Source organism: Danaus plexippus, assembly GCF_018135715.1.
Source record: "Danaus plexippus chromosome 13 unlocalized genomic scaffold, MEX_DaPlex mxdp_15, whole genome shotgun sequence".
Taxonomy (NCBI): domain Eukaryota; kingdom Metazoa; phylum Arthropoda; class Insecta; order Lepidoptera; family Nymphalidae; genus Danaus; species Danaus plexippus.
The window spans coordinates 2,318,512-2,340,334 of record NW_026869849.1 but is presented as its reverse complement, the minus strand read 5'-3'; the positions used below and the strand labels follow the sequence as shown (position 1 = coordinate 2,340,334).

General features: G+C 31.6%; 3 protein-coding genes and 2 long non-coding RNA genes across 8 annotated transcripts; 3 read left to right on the top strand and 2 right to left on the bottom strand.

The window, feature by feature from the left end:
- Positions 1–1,664: 1,664 nt before the first annotated feature.
- LOC116770331 (uncharacterized) lies at positions 1,665–2,943 on the bottom strand. Of its 3 annotated transcripts, none has more exons than XM_032661762.2 (3): positions 2,807–2,943; positions 2,215–2,345; positions 1,665–1,916 (listed from the first exon to the last, which is right to left on the bottom strand). In XM_032661762.2, exons 1-3 carry the CDS (start codon positions 2,857–2,859, stop codon positions 1,714–1,716), a joined length of 387 nt encoding a protein of 128 aa, XP_032517653.1. In that variant the 5' UTR covers positions 2,860–2,943; the 3' UTR covers positions 1,665–1,713. The 3 variants fall into 3 exon arrangements, with proteins under 3 accessions (XP_032517653.1, XP_032517655.1, XP_032517654.1); XM_032661764.2 differs by having other exon boundaries at positions 2,215–2,362; positions 2,807–2,901; XM_032661763.2 differs by having other exon boundaries at positions 2,215–2,356; positions 2,807–2,897.
- A 2,149-nt stretch (positions 2,944–5,092) lies between these two features.
- LOC116770326 (uncharacterized) lies at positions 5,093–7,032 on the top strand. Its single transcript, XM_032661748.2, has 3 exons — positions 5,093–5,247; positions 6,092–6,225; positions 6,531–7,032. The coding sequence occupies exons 1-3, from the start codon at positions 5,189–5,191 to the stop codon at positions 6,752–6,754; spliced, it is 417 nt and encodes a 138-aa protein (XP_032517639.2). The 5' UTR covers positions 5,093–5,188; the 3' UTR covers positions 6,755–7,032.
- Positions 7,033–9,423: 2,391 nt separating this feature from the next.
- LOC116770315 (uncharacterized) lies at positions 9,424–16,074 on the top strand. 2 transcript variants are annotated; one of them, XR_009753648.1, is made up of 5 exons: positions 9,424–9,524; positions 10,339–10,522; positions 11,343–11,422; positions 15,684–15,805; positions 15,908–16,074. It is a non-coding gene; the product is annotated as an uncharacterized LOC116770315 (long non-coding RNA). The 2 variants fall into 2 exon arrangements; XR_004353520.2 differs by lacking the exons at positions 15,684–15,805; positions 15,908–16,074 and adding exons at positions 12,016–12,137; positions 12,240–12,406.
- A 568-nt stretch (positions 16,075–16,642) lies between these two features.
- LOC116770428 (uncharacterized) lies at positions 16,643–18,689 on the top strand. Its single transcript, XM_061527799.1, has 2 exons — positions 16,643–16,788; positions 16,883–18,689. Exon 2 carries the CDS (start codon positions 17,616–17,618, stop codon positions 18,600–18,602), a length of 987 nt encoding a protein of 328 aa, XP_061383783.1. The 5' UTR covers positions 16,643–16,788; positions 16,883–17,615; the 3' UTR covers positions 18,603–18,689.
- A 714-nt stretch (positions 18,690–19,403) lies between these two features.
- Positions 19,404–20,913, bottom strand: LOC116770429 (uncharacterized). The gene is made up of 5 exons (XR_009753653.1): positions 20,808–20,913; positions 20,603–20,738; positions 19,881–20,240; positions 19,679–19,800; positions 19,404–19,576 (listed from the first exon to the last, which is right to left on the bottom strand). It is a non-coding gene; the product is annotated as an uncharacterized LOC116770429 (long non-coding RNA).
- Between the last annotated feature and the right edge of the window lie 910 nt (positions 20,914–21,823).

Here is a 21,823-nt window from a genome sequence, read left to right as displayed (position 1 = left end):
ACTGAGTTGTCACAGATGGGTTTTTTTGTAAGATTTTTAAGTGTTTTATGTGTTAAATCAATTATAATATACATAGAGTAATCTAAGAGATAAGAATACTTGAATCATTTGTTGTAACATTCCTTTTGTGCGTTTCTTTAAGAATTCATTTCAATAACCTACCATTGTATATAAGATAGCATTGTTTCTTTTCCTATAAAATAAATTACAAATACTTTTTAAATTTTTTGAAATATTTAAACAGTATAAAATATTAATATTTAAAAAGAAAAATAATGTTTACTTTATACCTAGGTAAGGTTAAAAATTAAAGTAATTTACTATTTTCTCTTATTTGTTAATTATAGGTATTATAAGAAACTATTTTTAATATTAATGTCGACGATGGTCTTAGATTGTTTGTATGTGTGTTTATTTGTTGAAAGCATACAAGCTTGGGTCCTGTGAAAATACTTTTTTTTTAAATCAAAATACATCCGAATTTCTCATAAATAAACAGACTTTGAAATAACTATGTATCCTCAATTAAACACTCCATTAAAATGAAACTTCTAATGTGACTTCTAGTAACGAATTGATGTGAGGAACCTAAATGAGGTAATTATTCCCGACTCCATTACTCCGCCCCACCCTCTTTCCAATTCTATCCTGATGAGAAAATAGACTCAGTGACCGATCCAGAATAATTTAGAAGAAGTGAGGACATAAATCAAGTTAAATGTATCATATAACAACCAATTCTGGAGTTCTTTACGAAATCTGTAACGAAAACTAAAAAATAAATAAATAAATAAGAATCACTTCAAACTATATTTTATTATACTAAACGTATGAAATAGCTGTGTATTCATAAAAATACGTTTCTCTTTTATAAATATATAATAATATAATAAGCATGTCACCTATGTCAAGGCTTAGATTATTTTGTTTTTAAAAAATAGTCTACGTTTGAACAGTCCCACATTTTATTGACGTAAGTAATTGAATGTAAAACGGAAAACACGAAGTATGTAGTTTTAAGTTCGGCAACACAGAACTTGTGGTAGGCGTGCCCGAAACAACCGGTACTTCAAACAACCAATTAATTGATTCGTAAAAGACTTGTGATCTAATTGTCTGAGGTTCTCGTATTTTGTTCTGATAGATTGGTTTAAAATGTCAAAGTGACTACCGACAATTTACCGGATCGTTTGTTGATTGGCATCAAAAGTATTAAAGAACTTATATATGAAATATAGATCGTTTGTTTAATTGTTTACAAAGCCTATTTCGTTTCAGGCTTAATATTTTTTTTATTGATTTAAGAAAATGCGAAAACTTGTGTACTGATCAGGGTTAAATGAGTAAAAGCTTGGATATGGTACGTGTCGGGTGAACCTATTATTACAGTAGCAAGGGACTTCTATCGTGTAATGTCTTTTATAGACAATTTTTTATGATTTTTAATTTAGCTCATATTTTATTCAGGCGATCTCGAGTCCTTAGGTTAGTAGACTTTATAGAAATACGAATATAGTATGCGTATTTATAAAAGCAATGACAATAATATACATATACTGTATTTTATAGTTTAAAAATTACAACATAGATGGCGCAAAATCAAGTAGCGTTACAACACAGATTTGTATTCCACGGGAGATATTTCACAAATAATGATATCGAAGCTTTGTTAATTAAAGTGGATTTTATTAACAAAAAGAAATAGTATAACGATTATACATCATTAAACAGCGTTTTTTCATTTGTATAAGGTAAAATAACATGTTCATCATCTAGAATACTGTGTATTATCCTCAGTATCTTCTCCACGAGAAGACTGGATGCCAGCGCTCCGTTAATGGTCCTCTTGTGAACTTCTTCAGGACTTGGTTTGGGAAGATTGATGATCGGCAATTCTTTAGCTTGGGGTGTATTTGCTGAAAGAACATACATTAGTTACATAATTATATTCTTATTAGGAATTCTTGGACCCTTGGTCTAAACTTCTAGCTGATAAAGTTAGTCAAGTTATAAAGTAAAGCTTTTGTTTATTATACATGAATTATATTATTACATATTTGTCTAAAACAAGCTGAAATCTGTATTTTTATTAAACATAACTAATGTTTGATAAAATCCAAAAAAACCGGATTGAAAGTATACCTCTATTATGATAGGTACTAAAAAAATTTGAAAGAAAAATTTGAATTTTGTCAACCTATTAAAATTATTAACCTGGTCTGAACCCCGTTCTGTGTTCCATGTAGCAGTAAGTGTATCCGATGAAAATTCCAGCTGAGATTGCTGACACGGTCATGATGAGGAGTCCAGCAGTGAACACCATGCACACCATCCATTTTGGTTTACTTTAAATACACTGTTACTGTTATTATAGCTTTTATCGTACTTCTTGGATTAATAGAACAATGGAATAGTTAAGTCTACTGCTTTTGTTAGTATTGTAAAGCCTATTTAAACAGATTAGGATGGAGTAATCCTTCGACATTCAGTGGTGTGATTAGTTTGCCTGTTACCAGAGATATTTTATGACAAAGGGCACAAAAGAATCTATACTCTTCTAAGTTCCCTGTATCAATTTTACTGAACTTCTAAAATCACAATTATCCCACACATTGTCATGGGTCGTCGAAGGAAAAATACTTGATAAAGTAGAAAGGATAGTTATCTACGAATATTGATATTTTTTGTACTGATTGATTTATGTAATTTATAATTTAATCTTATTTGGTTGGTTGGTAAGTAAAACAGGTGCCAAAAACAAACATTTATTACAAAAAGCTACAAGTTTTAATTAAACTTAACTCACTTTTTTAATGGTTCCGGTAGATTCTCCGGCTGTAATACCCTATATCCCGTCATATCTTCTGTAAAATAATAAAAAAAAAATAAGGTACAAAATTGTGATGTTTTAACAAAATTTGACAATTGATTTTTTTTTTTTTGTGTAATAAGTATTACTTTGAGCAGAACATGAAATAGATTAAATTCGCAAAATTATTACGATCTCTTTAAGCAGTGGAATTAAATAAATATTAAGAAATTTATAACTTATATAAATTATAATTATTTCATTCCATATTTATAAGTTTTTCTATTGGATATTCAATCATAATTTTTTTAATCACATTGAAAAAAAAATTGTACTTACAACACTTTGTGTAAATAATATTTCATGACAAAGCGTGGTTTCAAAAATACTTTATTATATTTTATTTCGCTAAAAGTACTATCTGTTAATACATGTTCTAAATACTAATATTTTCTCATCAAGATTTCGACGATGTCCGAATTTCTAACAAATCAGCAGTTATCTTGTTATTCTCAATATTTTTGTACATGTGAATTATTCCATCAATTCCTAGCTACTTGGCATTCACGAAAGCGTCTGCAGTAAAGCACTCTCTTATAAATTATATCGCCATTAATGAATTCTAGACACAAGATAGTAAAAGAAGTTCAATCTACGTATAATAAATATTTTTACAGTTTTAATATAGAAATTATCAGGTAGACATAGTAAAGGCAATGGATTATTTCTGAGAAAATGTGGATTTTCCTTTCAAAAAGCACGATGACGGTATAATCTATACTATAATAAATATAGTACATATTAAATAAATAAAACATGATTATGACTACACAATTTTTAAAATCAATATATCCGTATAGATTCCTTATAAGGACTTCACCGTATGAATTAAGAAACAATTCAGCGTTCTTAGATAAAATCAAATTATGATGTTTTTGGGATACATTTAGCTTAATGAAAAAAAAAAGTGAATGTCAATTCCTTAACATTTACTTTAAAACTGAAAGTATCTGGAAGTTATATGGAGACGAATTGATGAAGAGCATAAAGAGGTTCAGGCTCATAACAATTTTTAAAGATACCATGCAAAATACCTTACCTGTAGTCTGTTTTTTCCTAAGAATATATAAATAAAAGCAAATCAACGAATCGAAATAGGGGTTACATAAAACTTTCTGACCGTCAACATCTCATCAGCGCATTAAAGGGCAATTTAAATGTAATAATATTAAAATGTACTTCTTGACTTGCTTAAAAGGCATGTGCTATTATCACTTTTTAAAAGTCACTTAGGGTTTGGAAACATAGATATTAATATTTATATTATATACATGTAATTAAATCACATTTTGTATGAATATTACGCGCGTTAAAGTTTTTTATATTTTGGAATTTGACGATTACTGTTTAAAATATATTTATTAAGCGACTCATAGTGACTAGTAATGAAGTGTTCACATACTCTTTAGTTAAAAGGAATGCTGTTCAGTCTGCTTACTATGATAAAGACGACCCTGGTTTACTTAATACCACTTTATTTATCCCTATATTATATTTACATACAAACCCTTACGTGTTCACTTTTTTTAGTTTGTCTTATTTTATGACTAGCTGTTGCCCGCGGCTCCGCCCGCGCGTTGGTCTCCTTTCGCATAACCGCATATATATCTAACTTAAAATTGACCATAACTTCTTTTTCCCTTAACCGATTTTGACGAAACAAAGTTTTGATAATGCTCCTAATTATATGTTATCCAACAGTGAAAACCGTGTTCAAATCCGTTGAGTAGGTTTGAAGTTATAACGTACCAGACAGACAGACAGACAAAAATTCCAAAAATTGATTTTTTGGTTTCTATGACTCTTCTTTAATTGCCTCCTATCAGTTTTTCGGAAAAATATTAAATGTACAGACATTCGATTTATACTGTCTTATTATATGTATATGACTACAACCATCAAATACATGATATGTATATTTCACTCTTCCCTGTTGTTTGTCTGGATGAGATCGCTCTTTAGCGATAAGGCCGCCAAGATTGTGCATTTTACTATCTATTATAATTCTAATAGTTGTTTATTTAAGGGTGTACAATAAAGAAAATTTAAATAATATATTGATTGATTGAACCCAAAACGAGAATTTTTTTTTTAATTATCTATCTGTCTTTTAAAGTAAGTATATATTAAGTCATTTTCCCTTCATCTGAATAGTTTCTATATAAATCTGTCTAACTTTATAGACAGTTAAGATTTTTTCTTTTAATCTATGATGTTATTATGACTATGACATCTCGAAAAATATGTTTAATAATTTTTTTATCTGATTTATTTTGATATATATTTTTTTATGTTTTACATAGATCTCATAGAAAAGCAATGTGTCTTTGTCGCAGAGTAGCATATTGTTTGGGCAATATAACTTATATATTTGAGAGGTAAAATTTAAATTGTTTAATTTTAATCAATCTGTTGTCATCAGATGCTACATTATAATTATCTCATCCAGAATTATTGACGATTTAAAACATTATTTCAAGTTAAAATCTTAAATACTGAATGCTTATTTTAAGAAAAAAAATTATTTATCACTTAACATTTAGTGTGGTTGAATCAATATCATAGACATTTGGAAAAACTCCAGCTAGGTACTATTTAAAGTTGCAAAAAGATATTACCTTAACATTTAAGTAGAGCGAGTAAGTCGAAATATAGATTAATAGTGATGGCGAATTCCAACTTAGGTTATATTTGTTATTTTCAAGGTTTTATTACACCATTGAGACACTAGTGGATATTGTGATTGTGTTTAAAAATACATTTTGTATAACATTTATAATGACTGGTACATAATTTTGTAGTTAGGTTTATTATACGGGAACTATTTTTTGGTGTGAAAGCAACATCAAAATGTTATGTATGAGATGGTAAAGGAGTATGGGAATTTAAAGCTAGAAGTTTTTTTTTTATTAACTAAAAAAAAAATTTACACATCTAAGTTGTCCATGATTATAATGAGATCTAAGACTTTTTCTAAGATTCTAAGAAAATAATATTTTCGGTTTTATTTATTTTCATTATTTTAACTACATACTTCAGACGTTTCGGTTACTTTGAAGCGATCGTGATCACGGGCAGACGAGATGAGAATGTTTGGCTCGTTCATAATTAATTCAGTATTAAATTTAGAATCAGATGGAAAATTCAATAAAGAATCTGTAACAAACAACAAGTTTAATGAAAAAAACAAAGGAATTTCTACTGTTATACTTTGTTTTTCAGGTTAGCATCATGTTGTGCTTTAACGGCTGTGGTAACTTGCATGATGACCACACTATTGATCATGTTGGCCATCGGTGTCGGCTTGGGATATAATTACTGCTTCGTTGACATACAGACTGGAAGAAATAAAGAGGGTTAATAAATTAATATTTCAGAAATGACCTGTTAAGAATTAGTATAGTTATATGAGGTGGAAGTAGTGAGTGCGAGTATATATGAGTAAAAAAATGAAGGTTTTAATAAATATTTTATAAGAATTAAGAAAATAAGAAAGGTATGAGATAATACTTTATATTTATGTATATATTTTATATTTATTTCAATAATAATTTTCAATGTAACTGTAAACATTTTTTATAATATCAAACTGTTTTAAATTTTTTTTCATTATCGTTACCATTGTTAGGTTTGATTAAATTCTCTAAATATTTGTCTGCAGACGAATACCCGATCATATTTAGTCCTATCCATCAACACGTCACAAGAAATATAAAAGAAAGCACCGTAGAAACCTTGACGAAAACGGAGAAAGCTGCTACAGAAAGCCCGGAGGTGATCCAGCTCACCATGAGGAGTAATTTGCAAAAACCTATCAACTACAACAGTCTTGTAGATAAAATAAGACGAAAACGAAGGAATGTAACACTGGAGTTATATTTTTAAAGCTCACGGTCTTTTAACATAAGTTTTACATTGGCATTTTGAGATGTGTTATTTTCAATAAAAATCTTATCGTCTTAGGAATTCATTTATCTGTGACGTGTACTCGTAAGTGGTTGTTAAAGTCATTAAGCCATTATAATGTACACTGTTGGATTATTTTAGATTTATAACTGATAATATTCTTAAATTACAATCTGTAATGTGTCACTGTTATTGATAATCTACGTGTCAGCTTTTCTCTTGTTGAATGTCTATCTGTATGATCGACTTAATATAAACATTTCTTTTATTATAGTCCCATTAGATAAATTTTTCTTACCTCTTAACAGCTACGTTTATATAACCTACTACTGCTTTCATAAAACAACTATCTTTATATAACCAGATAACACATCGCCTATTTCGAAACCCCAAAAGTTATTTCTCTAATCACCATAAATAAAGTTTGTTTTTCTATAAACATATTTATTGTATGTATGTATCAAATATGCTTAAATTACATAAGGTCCAATTCGAGTATATTCAAGTACCTTCAAGTACCCCGTACGTAAAAAGTATTGAGTTTTAACTACTAAAGAGTTCCTGGTAGAGATATCTCGTGACAAGTAAGTCGACATTTGCGCCCATAGTATCTTTGAATACAACTTTGTTTATCTGTACGTTTTTTATGGTGCATAAAGGGAGAAAAAAAAAACTCCTTATGCAGCTTATCGAGGTCAAGAAATAAAAAAATTAAATTTAAAAACTTACTGGTGAAAATTAATTGGAAATGACATCTTTACAAAAAGTGCTGTCAATTCAAATTAAATAAATGAATATTTTCAATCTATTAATATGAACGTATAAGCGAAGTGCATATGCATGTACCGTGCACATGTTTACTGCTATATTATATATACATATATTTCAAAGGCGGCAAACGAGCAGACGGTCTACCTGATGGAAATTAGCCACCATCGCTCATGGACATCTGTGGACATGGACATAAGTGATGTTGCGGATGTGTTGCCGTCCTCGTTAGTGGGAGAGGGAGAGGAGAGGGTAGGAAAAGGGGAAAGGGTAAAGGGCTCTCTCACTCATCGGGCAAAACGCAGCTATTAAAGACTACTTCACGCCGACCTTCTGTGAGAGGGTAGTTCCCCAGTCGAGCCAGTCCATGTTCGAGCTGCAGTAACTTGACTACAACCAGGCTCTACTTACAATAATTTATTTTTTTATTATATCTCAACACATACATATTTAAATTATAATCGGTTTTACACAAAACGAATACTGTCCAATATTGCCGAATACTGAGGGTAAGACCTATAGGTAAAGCATTTCTTCGCCACAACAGATTGGGTTGTTATTTGGGAGTAATGATGGTCGGACCTCCCCAGTGTTAGCTAAATTATAATTGAGACAAGTATATTTTGTTGTTTAATTTCTTCATAAATGCAGAACATAAATATTTGAGGTTATTAAAAATATTATATTGTTGGTTCTAATGTCTTTTACTTCTTTTATTGAAAACACAACTACTAATACAATGAAAGTTTTAATGATCCCCGTCGATCCTAGGTCAAAGGTTAGATTTTGCGGATTATTGTATTGTTCCCAAAAACTGTATGTTTTTTTAAGAAAATTCTTCAGACCATAGTTGTAGATCTTAAAATTGTGTATCAAAAAGGTCTTCAGAGTTAAGGGTTACCATTCCTGGGATTTCGCGATTCCAAGTCACAGTTTACATGATACGTACATATAAGTATGTAAGTAACAAAACCTATTTGTGGCTTATATATATTAATTTTGAAATCATTTATTCAAAATATAGCCAGTTTCTAGCTGAGTTTCAGTCAGTTCAGGTTCAGTCCAAGTAAAATACTTAGTTATTTTATATAGTTAGTTAGTCATGATAAGCGTATGCCATGTAAATTATTTTAATTATTTTTTAGCTCGAAAATGTACAATTTATATATTTCTTCTTGTATACTATGTGACTTTAAGAATGGCGGCGACTTAGGAATGGTAACAACTAGGAAAAATCATAAGGACCGTATATATATGTAATTTTGATATACACAAGTTTGATCTAAATTATTTGTTTGGTAAATTATCGTCTTCGAGAAAAATCTTAAATTATTACCTTTGACCCCGAATATCTTTTTTAGCACCCGGGACCGATTGGAAGTTTTAAGACTTTTTGAGATAGTGCACTCCAGTTCTTCACGAATGTTTGTTATATTATTATTATATCTAAATAGGACGGATAAGAATACTAATTGAAATGTTCTGAGTTTACATATATTGAACAGATGAAATGATGAGATGAAAAAAAAAAATATTTGAAAAGGTTATGATGAAATTTTTTGAAATACACAAATGAAAATTGTCTTTATACATATTTTTAAAATAACCTATAGAATACGAAAAGTGCCATATAAATGTTTATATTTATATGTCTATACATATATATATGTATATAGATGTAAGTACACCAAATTTTTTAGCTGATAGCTAGTTAGTTTTCTGTTGCTTTTGTACAATTTCTTCTATTTTATAATTGTTATTAAGTATGCACCATTTACTTCGTCAAAAAAGTTAAAACAACGTATTAAGATTGTTTACAAATTGATATATTTTATCTATTCTTGTGTCATTATATTCTGCCAACTACATCTGTCATTTAGAACAATATGTTATTTAGCAAAACATAAAATTTCTATGGATCAGTATAATTATTTCGAAGAAAAAGACAGCATTTCACCGTTGTCTTATAATAAATTATGTGGTAAGATTCAATACTGTATCGTATATTGTATGTATCTCGACATATTTTTCTAGAATACACGTATCTTGTAGACAAGTGTGGTTACGAATTCCTTTCGAAAAATGTATTTTCTTTCAATTATTTTATAATTCGTTCGTATTTAATTTCACTGCTTTCCTACATGAAAATTAACATGTTTAGTTTTTGTTATAATATCAAAAGTATATCTGAATTATCTCTAAATTTTACCTTAAAATTAATTTATTGGGGTACACTCGTGTTTGCTTCATATGATTTAAATATTTTGTTATTAATCATGAACACATTCGTCACAACTTTTAGTTGGGGTCTTGTAAATATATCTGGCTCATATATATGGAAAAACAAATTTAAACTTAATAATGTTGGAATGATATAAAAGGAAGGGTTAGAAATTGATTTTTAAGGAATTTTTAGTGTTTCTTTAAGACAAACTTTAATAGCATTACTTACAAGTCACTACTAATTACCCGCATGAGTTTGGGTGCCACGCATTTCCTCTTGCTACGTCTCTTTTCATCCCCCCCTCCTTCCCCCAGGAGCGTAAACGTTTAACGCAACCTAGCTGGAAGTCGCATAAGAAGTTTCACTTCTAAAATATGTTTGCAACTGTTATATGTCTAAGAATATAAAATGATTGACATTGAAATCTATGTTTTATATTACAACAAAAGAAAAAATATTATTTTAATATAATGATACAAAAAATAGTGTTAGAAGTAGCCAGTGAGAATGTACCTATGTATATGTTGAATGCTGTAATTATTCATTTACATTACATTCTTCATTTCGTTAGTTTCCGCAACATCGTGATCGGCGGAGGTGGCGGTGGAAGCTGTATCCCTATCCCGAATCCTTGTGCTTGCTGTTTTAGATGCTGCGCTGAATTAATTTTTAAGCTATTTTGCTGTGCTCTCATTCTGGCAGCGATTGGTGGCGGTATATTCTTGTTAGCTGAGATGTTTTGTAAGTAATGCGACGTAAGTATTCAATTTTTGGAAATGATATTGCTAATATTTTATAACATATTTGATCAATGTATATTATTTGTACGTCTCGGGCATAGCTTCGGTTTACTAACATACAATAGTTTGTACTTCGATAGCAGTAATGAGTTAAAAATGTGACGAAAAATTGTTAATAATGAACACAGTATTAAAATGTGGGTGGAAATGATTTTAAAATTTATTTATTCAATACACAACCTAAGATTAATAAGACGCTCTTGTGATTGAGAGATAAATATAAAATGTATTTTTAGCTGAGCATACTCACATTTTCCTTATCTGCAATACATGTGCTGAGGGTGTTTGCACCCATAAGAACAAACTGTTTGACTTATAGTCACAATCCAAATCTAAGTTTATCAAACGAACCTACAAATAAATCTAACTTCCACAGATGTTTTTCGCAGAACATCGGCTTAGGCTTGACTAATTTGTCCCAAACGTATAATAATTTCTCATTTTTGTACATATAAATAGAGGCAAAGAAAAATGCAATGAATTCTACTTCTAAATAATGTGAAATATGCATTTATTAAAAGTCATAGTTAGGTACTAAGTTTCGTTATTTAATTTAAAGTTAATCTTTCATAATTCTATGTTCAAAGCGACATAAAACTTGTAATTTCTATTGGATGGGTCTGCCTTTTGCAATTTTTTTTTAACATGGCGATGTATTTAGATTTTAATTTCTTGTTTATGTGGATTGAAGAAATAGGAAAAATGCCTTATACTAAATAGTAACTTACTTCATGTTTGTGAATTATATTTTTGCTTAATCTATGCCTTTTATCAGGTACTGATTGACATTCAAGGAAGTAGATCGTTTGTAAGGAAATAGAGAAGACAGAAGCAAATAGAATAAAAAATAGTTATGTATGTATCTATTATATGACGTTGAATTTCATTTGTCAATTCAGCACAATTTTTAATGTCACTTCAAGATCACGTCACCTAAATTTCCTAAATTTTAAGATAATGATTTGGACGTAGAAAGTAATGTGGTAAATATTAATCTTCATGTATTTTTCTTTACATGTTTTGTGAAGACTTACTTTATTTATGTCATATCAAACTTCTTAATAAATAAAAGAGAAGTATATACATTTTAAAAATACGGCTAAGTTTGTTTATCAATATATCAAACGATGTAATAGTTGAAAGACTGGTGTCGCTCGACGAACTAGCAACGCTTTCGTTCTGGTCCCACTCATGCGAGTTAAGTTAAATTTAACATTTAATTTAACATTTGATGGGTAATTTGATAAGTGGCAAAATATTCTACTATTCTAATCCTCAGTGCTTTAATAGAAACATTCAGTCACCAACAAGCTGCAGTCACTAGATCATCATATATGCCCTGTTATTTCAATTTCCTAACCGTAAAAGGTCCACCCCACTACATTAATATTGAGACTACAATTCTTATATTGTGAATACTGTTAAGTTAATTTCTGTTTTTGTTGCAGCTGGCGTAATATCGTTGTCAGTAATGAGGCTTTAGGGCTAGCAGCACAAATAACCGTATGTCTCATATTGGGTGTTATAGGAATATTCACTTTGATTTTTCTGATGGCAGCGGATGTGATTTGTGAGCATTATTATAATTACGTCTCTATTCATAACATAATTCTCTCTCATATTTTGATTTTGGTTCCGTTTTATGAGAGCAAATACGTTTTCATTTTTCCAGAATAATGAATTTTAGGGTGAAGATTGCAAATAATTTCGTAACAAGACCGCTGGAATTGAAAAGGATTTTATTTAAAAACAAAACTTTATCTGAAGATGAAGAAGAAACTAAGCGTAAACTTTTAAGTGACGTGATTGTTTGTCCTATTATTGTTATAATAAATCTAATTTTACAACAGAGTTCTCAAAGAACTTTTTATTAACTAACCAAGTTTACAATGTTATCAGTAGGAAATATTTCGATTTTCTAAAAAAATCTCTAAGAAAACTATGTAAAGTTTATTATCTTGTTGACTTAGTAAGGAATCACTACCCTTAAAAGAACCAAAATGTATGAATTCGTGCCTCTTTTTTAAAACTTGCTACAATACTTAGATGAGAAGTATTAAAGCGTAAGACAATTAGACAATCTATAAACTGTATCGGTAGAAGGCCACAAAATTGGCTCCAGGTGTAGTTACCACCCACTCGTTAGACAAAGTCATGCCGGCAACCAATTCTTATATCTTAAATAAGTTATTTGATGAAATCATTTGGGGAATAGGTCTGAACAGTTGGCTTGTGATTTTAGCTAAGTACAATACACCAAGGTCTTTATTGTATCGGGGTGTTGTTTATGGTGGGTAGGCTGATCAGTAGAAGTGTTCCGCTGGCCTCCCGGAATCAGTAGGGCACTTTACTACCCATTCTATCAAAAATGAAAGGTTGCAATAAAAAAATGATTTAATTGCATAACATAATTATTTAAAGCATTAGGACTGACTGTTATAAAATCGTGTTGTGAGAATTGTTCATGATCACATGCTTATAGGCAGTAAGGAGCCGTTAAATCTCAGGAGAGGTCTTGCCCGCCTGTTGCTATTCTATAGTCTTTATAATGGGATTGGTTCCGAAGAACTGTTTGGTATGATGCCAAATGCCAACAGCCACTTTTTATCATCATACTGCTCGCAAATGGCAGGGAGTTCACCTTTATATGGTCGTGTTCACTGTGGATTCCTCAATGGTACCAAAGCCATTCGCCATTAACTTGCCATTCGCCAACTGGTACCAAAGCTCCCCCATCGTTCACAACCGAATGTAGTCAGGCTAAAAAGCACAAGCATTCGACGTATCTTTTAAAGGTAGATGTTTTATACTGCAAGGGATGTTATTTTCAAAAATACCCAGACAAAAGTCGTTCAAAAAGGTAATAAAGAAGGTTTGTCTCTGTCATATTATACAATATGGTTCAAAACTCTCTGCACAAGTTTCGGAGTCTTTTGTTCCCTACCCAAAGCGGTCGAGACAAACCACTGTTAGTCCTTACTACCTCCTCTGGCTAAGCTTGATGGGTTATTAGCACATACGGGGAAGGAGTAAACAATACTGCTCTCATCTCTTTCGCCTAAAAATCCCGCCTTGGCAAAAATCCCCTCGTTTACAGTATTTCAAATACTCTGTGACAGAAGTCTGCATTACTAATAAACAAGTACTCAGTATAGTCTTGACATCAACAAAGCTAGTGGCCCGGGTGGCATTCCAGTTCCATTTCAATTGCCTACTCATGAGCGAGAGGTGAGAATTAGGAGAAGGCAGGAAAGGGTGGGAACAGGGAAAGGACAACCGATTCTCTCATTCATCGGACGAAACGCAGCCATTTAAAACTACTTCACGCCGATCTTCTGTGAGAGGGTGGTTCTTCCCCGGTCGAGCCAAAATATGTTCAAACTGTGGTTACTTTACCAGTTAAATTGCAGGTGCAGCGATGAGAAGACTTCGGTATTATCTAAGTGCTATAGTTGCCTTACTATTGTCAAGGGACAAGTTAAAAAGTTTCAAGTTGTTTATATATATATATATATATATAAACAATAAGGTAGCTACACATAAATATGTATCTATTTCTCGATATGAAAAACAAAAAACGTCTTATTGTTTTTGTGCTAAATTATTATACACTCCCCAGAGTCGAGTAGAGTATTGGGGAAGTTTGGGGGAGACTGGGTTAGAGATTCTTTGAAGAAAATGTATTAATAACATTCGTGACGTTGTTTGAAATTAACCATTACGTGTTTCTTATAAATAATATTTCTTTACGACATCCGGGACATCTTATATGCATAGTCCCAAATTAACCGGTGTATATTTGGGTTTGTTAAAATTGCAATTAATTTACTATCACTTTAACATCAATTGGATCAGTAAAAAACATTTCACATATTTGCTCTAGTGATAAAAATAAATAATGAGACTGGCCACTTATAGAATAACCGATCAAAATAGTCATATTTTATAATTAATGTTTTCTACTCTTCTTTTCTTACCTATGATCATCGCTCGAGAAATCTTTTCATCAATTGTGACGTCTAATAAAATGACGTTGACATCCGACTATTGTGAAAACATGAGTATTCTTTCATGCATTTTACACAAATATTCATAAGCTGTATTATGTGGTAAGGAAACAAAAATTAAATATCTCTTTCGTTGTTCATAATGTATGAATAACTATAGTTATTTTTCAGCTGCTTTTGCGGCCTTTGCAAATTACTTTGCATGCTTATACCGATAACAATAGCAGTTATTGTGGGTGTGTTTATATACAACTCTATGAAGAAGGTATGGCCGGAACTACCTTGATTGAGTTGAGAATCAATCACGGTAATCTCTAATTAACATGCTCACATATCTGTGAAATAATCATTAGTGATATAGGGTTTATTGAACCGTATATTTTGTTGTGATAGAAATTTGTCCCCTATATCTGCTACCTCTGTCATGGCTTCAAACCGTTTACATTAGTATTAAGAGTATTACTTACTCATGAATACAATACAGTCTAAATTTTCGGTTGAGACTGTTTTCTATCTTAAAAGAAAGAAAAGGATAAATAAGCTTACCTCTTTGAATTTGTTATTGTAGTTTGTTTAAGCCAATGGTGATATTTTAAACATAAATTTAAACAGGTTGTTCTTAAGCGTTCCTTATAGTAACGTTTTATAGACTATTTGTTTTTTTTTCAGATCTCTAAACGCGACTTACCTTAAGCGTTAAACAGTATTACTGAAGAATTATAGATTAATACTTATATTTTATAATGTATTTGTATAAACAATGCAATGTTATATAATATATCGAAACGATGTAATAGTTGAAAGACTGGTGTCGCTCGACGAACTGGCAACGCTTTCGTTCTGGTCCCACTCATGCGAGTTAAGTTAAATTTAACATTTAATTTAACATTTGATGGGTAATTTGATAAGTGGCAAAATATTCTACTATTTTAATCCTCAGTGCTTTAATAGAATCATTCAGTCATCAGCAAGCTACAGTCACTAGATCATCATATATACCCTGCTATTTCAATTTTCTAACCGTAAAAGGTTCACCCCACTACATTAATATTAAGACTACAATTCTTATATTGTGAATACTGTTAAGTTAATTTCTGTTTTTGTTGCAGCTGGCGTAATATCGTTGTAAGTAATGAGGCTTTAGGGCTAGCAGCACAAGTAACCGTATGTCTCATATTGGGTGTTATAGGAATATTCACTTTGATTTTTCTGATGGCAGCGGATGTGATTTGTGAGCATTATTATAATTACGTCTCTATTCATAACATAATTCTCTCTCATATTTTGATTTTGGTTCCGTTTTATGAGAGCAAATACGTTTTCATTTTTCCAGAATAATGAATTTTAGGGTGAAGATTGCAAATAATTTCGTAACAAGACCGCTGGAATTGAAAAGGATTTTATTTAAAAACAAAACTTTATCTGAAGATGAAGAAGAAACTAAGCGTAAACTTTTAAGTGACGTGATTGTTTGTCCTATTATTGTTGTAATAAATCTAATTTTACAACAGAGTTCTCAAAGAACTTTTTATTAACTAACCAAGTTTACAATGTAATCAGTAGGAAATATTTCGATTTTCTAAAAAAAATCTCTAAGAAAACTATGTAAAGTTTATTATCTTGTTGACTTAGTAAGGAATCACTACCCTTAAAAGAACCAAAATGTATGAAATCGTGCCTCTTTTTTAAAACTTGCTACAATACTTAGATGAGAAGTATTAAAGCGTAAGAAAATTAGACAATCTATAAACTGTATCGGTAGAAGGCCACAAAACTGGCCTCAGGTGTAGTTACCACCCACTCGTTAGACAAAGTCATGCCGGCAACCAATTCTTATATCTTAAATAAGTTATTTGATGACATCGTTTGGGGAATGGGTCTGAACAGTTTGCTTGTGATTTAAGCTAAGTACAATACGCCAAGATCTTTATTGTATCGGGGTTGTAATGAATGGTTGCAATAAAATATGATTTAATTGCACAACATAATTATTTAAAGCAATTTAAAGATAATTTGATAAAGTCCGGTGTGACGGACACTTATTTAAAATAAATCCTGCCAAGTTTTTATTTCATGTTCATTGATTTCTATTGATTAAATGATTATTTATACCATAAACAAATAGTAAAAAAAAAGTAATGATTGTGGCAACATTGCATATGTCAGTTGGGAGGCAAAATGTCTGCGAAAAGGCGGCCACCTGTTTTGCTCAAGGTATTTATAATTATTTTTCTTATTTTTTGTGGAAAAATGAAGTGAATTATAGATTTATTTATTAGATAATAAACATTTCAATAATTATTTACAGGAACATACGCACTTCATTACATTTTTATGGTGCTTATTTGTAACTAAAATGATTTGTCCGTCACAGCGGACATTGCTAATTGTATAGAAAAGTAATACTTTATTACTATGTCCGCTGCGGCGGACAACGCCAAAATTTGTGTGCTTCTGCTTGTTTGGTTATGGTTCTGAGTTTGTTTTTCTTTTCTTTGCCAACAGCCTAATCGCGCAAGTAAAATTATTGCTTTAGTGCCGAATGAACATGCACCTTCCGATGCTAGCGAAATATCAGATTCGGAAACTGAATTGCATGATGCACGTACTAATTCTTCCACCCCCCTGTCTTCTCCTGCACCATCTATTGCATCTTCCCTTGCTAACATAACAATAGATACATCCGACGATGAAGAATTACACTCCGAAGATGCTGATATTATACCAGATTCTATCGTGCGTGAAATTGGCGAGTCCATTTATGAAAATGTTCCATCCCTATCTGCTATTCCTTCATTGCCTGCAACGCCTATAACACCAATAGCTTCTTCATTAGCACCCCGAAAAACAAGATCTAGGAAACCACCCACAGTCAAATCCAAAAGACCAAAAAAAACAAAAAAATTCAGCTGACTTCCAATTGGAGAGTAGCTCAGTTCCGTCACCAAGCGACAATAGAAGAGGATGAGGAGTATGATTACATAGACCTGCCAGAAGATGATTCACCTTTGAGTTTCATTCACCTTTTTTTTTCTCAAGATATGTTTACTAGTATCGTAGAGCAGACAAACTTATATTCAGTTCAACAAACCGGCAAGTCAATTCAACTAACAGACGAAGAATTAAGAGACTTTTTAGCCATCCATATACTTATGGGTATTGTTGTAATGCCTTCATATCTTGATTATTGGTCAGAAAAATTTAGATATGGTAATGTCGCGGATATAATGTCTTTGAAAAGATATCAGCAAATACGAAGACATTTACATTTTGTTGATAATACAATGGACGATGGAGACAAATATTTTAAAGTTCGTCCAATCATAGAGAATTTACGACAAAATTGTCTGAAACAACAGAAAAAGGAAACAAAATTTAGTATAGATGAAATGATGATAGCATATAAAGGGACTAAGGCCGGTAAAAGAAAACAATACATGAAGGATAAACCTAATAAATGGGGATTTAAAAATTATGTAAGGGCCGGAGCTTCCGGAATAATTTATGATTTTGTGCTGTATGGAGGTGACGATACTTTTCGCAACCACAAGTTCACTGAAGAAGAATTGTCTCTAGGTTTTGGTGCTCAGATGGTTATAGCATTATGTCAAAGTATTTGTCAAAAACCATCTTTCGTGTTTTGCGATAAGTTTTTTTCTTCACCTGAGTTGCTATTTATTCTCCGAGAAAACTATGGTGTTTTTGCCTTAGGCACTATTCGAGGCAATCGCCTTCGAGGAGCAGAAAAAGTTTTACCTACTGAAAAAGCCATGAAAAAGAAACCTCGAGGACATTTTGTAGAAGCTATATGTGATAAAAACCGCTTAGCTGTTGTTCGTTGGAATGATAATAAGGCTGTCACATTTATTAGTTCCTTTGTAGCAAGTGAGCCTATAGAAAAAATACGCCGATATTCCAAAGACGCAAAAGCCAAAATCGATGTCCATGCTTATGCTTTTTGGGTGGGCGATGGAAACGATGACCACTTTGGCGAGGAAACCACACAGAACATGACCATGGGGATCTAAGATATAATGATGGACTCCCTGCCACTTGCGAGCAGTACGATGAAAAAAAGTGGCCGTTGGCATTTGGCATCATACCAAACAGTTCTTCGGAACCAATCCCATCATAAAGACTATAGAATAGCAACAGGCAGGCAAGACCTCTCCTGAGATTTAACGGCTCCTTACTGCCTATAAGCATGTGATCATGAACAATTCTCACAACACGTTTTTATAACAGTCAGTCCTAATGCTTTAAATAATTATGTTGTGCAATTAAAGTCATTTTTTTATTGCAACCTTTCATTTTTGATAGAATGAGTAGTAAAGTGCCCTACTAATTCCGGGAGGCCAGCGGAACACTTCTACTAATCGGCCTACCCACCATGAACAACACCCCGATACGACCTTGGTGTGTTGTACTTAGCTTAAATCACAAGCAAACTGTTCAGACCCATTCCCCAAACGATGTCATCAAATAACTTATTTAAGATATAAGAATTGGTTGCCGGCATGACTTTGTCTAACGAGTGGGTGGTAACTACACCTGAGGCCAGTTTTGTGGCCTTCTACCGATACAGTTTATAGATTGTCTAATTTTCTTACGCTTTAATACTTCTCATCTAAGTATTGTAGCAAGTTTTAAAAAAGAGGCACGATTTCATACATTTTGGTTCTTTTAAGGGTAGTGATTCCTTACTAAGTCAACAAGATAATAAACTTTACATAGTTTTCTTAGAGATTTTTTTTAGAAAATCGAAATATTTCCTACTGATTACATTGTAAACTTGGTTAGTTAATAAAAAGTTCTTTGAGAACTCTGTTGTAAAATTAGATTTATTACAACAATAATAGGACAAACAATCACGTCACTTAAAAGTTTACGCTTAGTTTCTTCTTCATCTTCAGATAAAGTTTTGTTTTTAAATAAAATCCTTTTCAATTCCAGCGGTCTAGTTACGAAATTATTTGCAATCTTCACCCTAAAATTCATTATTCTGGAAAAATGAAAACGTATTTGCTCTCATAAAACGGAACCAAAATCAAAATATGAGAGAGAATTATGTTATGAATAGAGACGTAATTATAATAATGCTCACAAATCACATCCGCTGCCATCAGAAAAATCAAAGTGAATATTCCTATAACACCCAATATGAGACATACGGTTACTTGTGCTGCTAGCCCTAAAGCCTCATTGCTTACAACGATATTACGCCAGCTGCAACAAAAACAGAAATTAACTTAACAGTATTCACAATATAAGAATTGTAGTCTCAATATTAATGTAGAGGGGTGGACCTTTTACGGTTAGGAAATTGAAATAGCAGGGTATATATGATGATCTAGTGACTGCAGCCTTTTGATGACTTAATGTTTCTATTGAAGCACTGAGGATTAAAATATTAGAATATTTTGCCACTTATCAAATAACCCATCAAATGTTAAATTAAATGTTAAATTTAACTTAACTCGCATGAGTGGGACCAGAACGAAAGCGTTGCTAGTTCGTCGAGCGACACCAGTCTTTCAACTATTACATCGTTTCGATATATTATATAACATTACATTGTTTATACAAATACATTATAAAATATAAGTATTAATCTATAATTTTTCAGTAATACTGTTTAACGCTTAAGGTAAGTCGCGTTTAGAGATCTGAAAAAAAAACAAATAGTCTATAAAACGTTACTATAAGGAACGCTTAAGAACAACCTGTTTAAATTTATGTTTAAAATATCACCATTGATTTAAACAAACTACAATAACAAATTCAAAGAGGTAAGCTTATTTATCCTTTTCTTTCTTTTAAGATAGAAAACAGTCTCAACCGAAAATTTAGACTGTATTGTATTCATGAGTAAGTAATACTCTTAATATTAATATAAACGGTTTGAAGCCATGACAGAGGTAGCAGATATAGGGGACAAATTTCTATCACAACAATATATACGGTTCAATAAACCCTATATCACTAATGATTATTTCACAGATATGTGAGCATGTTAATTAGAGATTACCGTGATTGATTCTCAACTCAATCAAGGTAGTTCCGGCCACACCTTCTTCATAGAGTTGTATATAAACACACCCACAATAACTGCTATTGTTATCGGTATAAGCATGCAAAGTAATTTGCAAAGGCCGCAAAAGCAGCTGAAAAATAACTATAGTTATTCATACATTATGAATAACGAAAGAGATATTTAATTTTTGTTTCCTTACCACATAATACAGCTTATAAATATTTGTGTAAAATGCATGAAAGAATACTCATGTTTTCACAATAGTCGGATGTCAACGTCATTTTATTAGACGTCACAATTGATGAAAAGATTTCTCGAGCGATGATCATAGGTAAGAAAAGAAGAGTAGAAAACATTAATTATAAAATATGACTATTTTGATCGGTTATTCTATAAGTGGCCAGTGTCATAATTTTTTTTTATCACTAGAGCAAATATGTGAAATGTTTTTTACTGATCCAATTGATGTTAAAGTCATAGTAAATTAATTGCAATTTTAACAAACCCAAATATACACCGGTTAATTTGGAACTATGCATATAAGATGTCCCGGATGTCGTAAAGAAACATTATTTATAAAAAATACGTAATGGTTAATTTCAAACAGCGTCGGGAATGTTATTAATACATTTTCTTCAAAGAATCTCTAACCCAGTCTCCCCCAAACTTCCCCAATACTCTACTCGACTCTTAAGAACAAAAACAATAAGACGTTTTTTGTTGTTTATGTCGAGAAATAGATACATATTTATGTGTAACTACTTATTTATATATATATATATATATATATATATATATATATATATATATATATATATATATATGTATATATATACATAGATATTGTATAATAAAGAACTTAAAACTTTTTAACTTGTCCCTAGACAATAGTAAGGCAACTATAGCTTAACTTAACTTAGGTAATACCGAAGTCTTCTCGTCGCTGCACCTGCAATTTAACTCATCATTTCTGAGGTGGTAGAGCCTAGCTGTGGTAAAGTAACTACACTGTGACCATATTCTGGCTCGACCGGGGAAGTACCACCCTCTAGTTTCGTCGTCGTTGTCCTTTCTCTGTTCCCACCCTTTCCTACCTTCTCCTAATTCCCACCCCCCGCTCATACGTAGGCAATTGAAATGGAACTGGAATGCCACCCGGGCCACTACAGTGAAAAAAATTGTATGGGTTACCTAAAATCCATAAACAGGATGTTC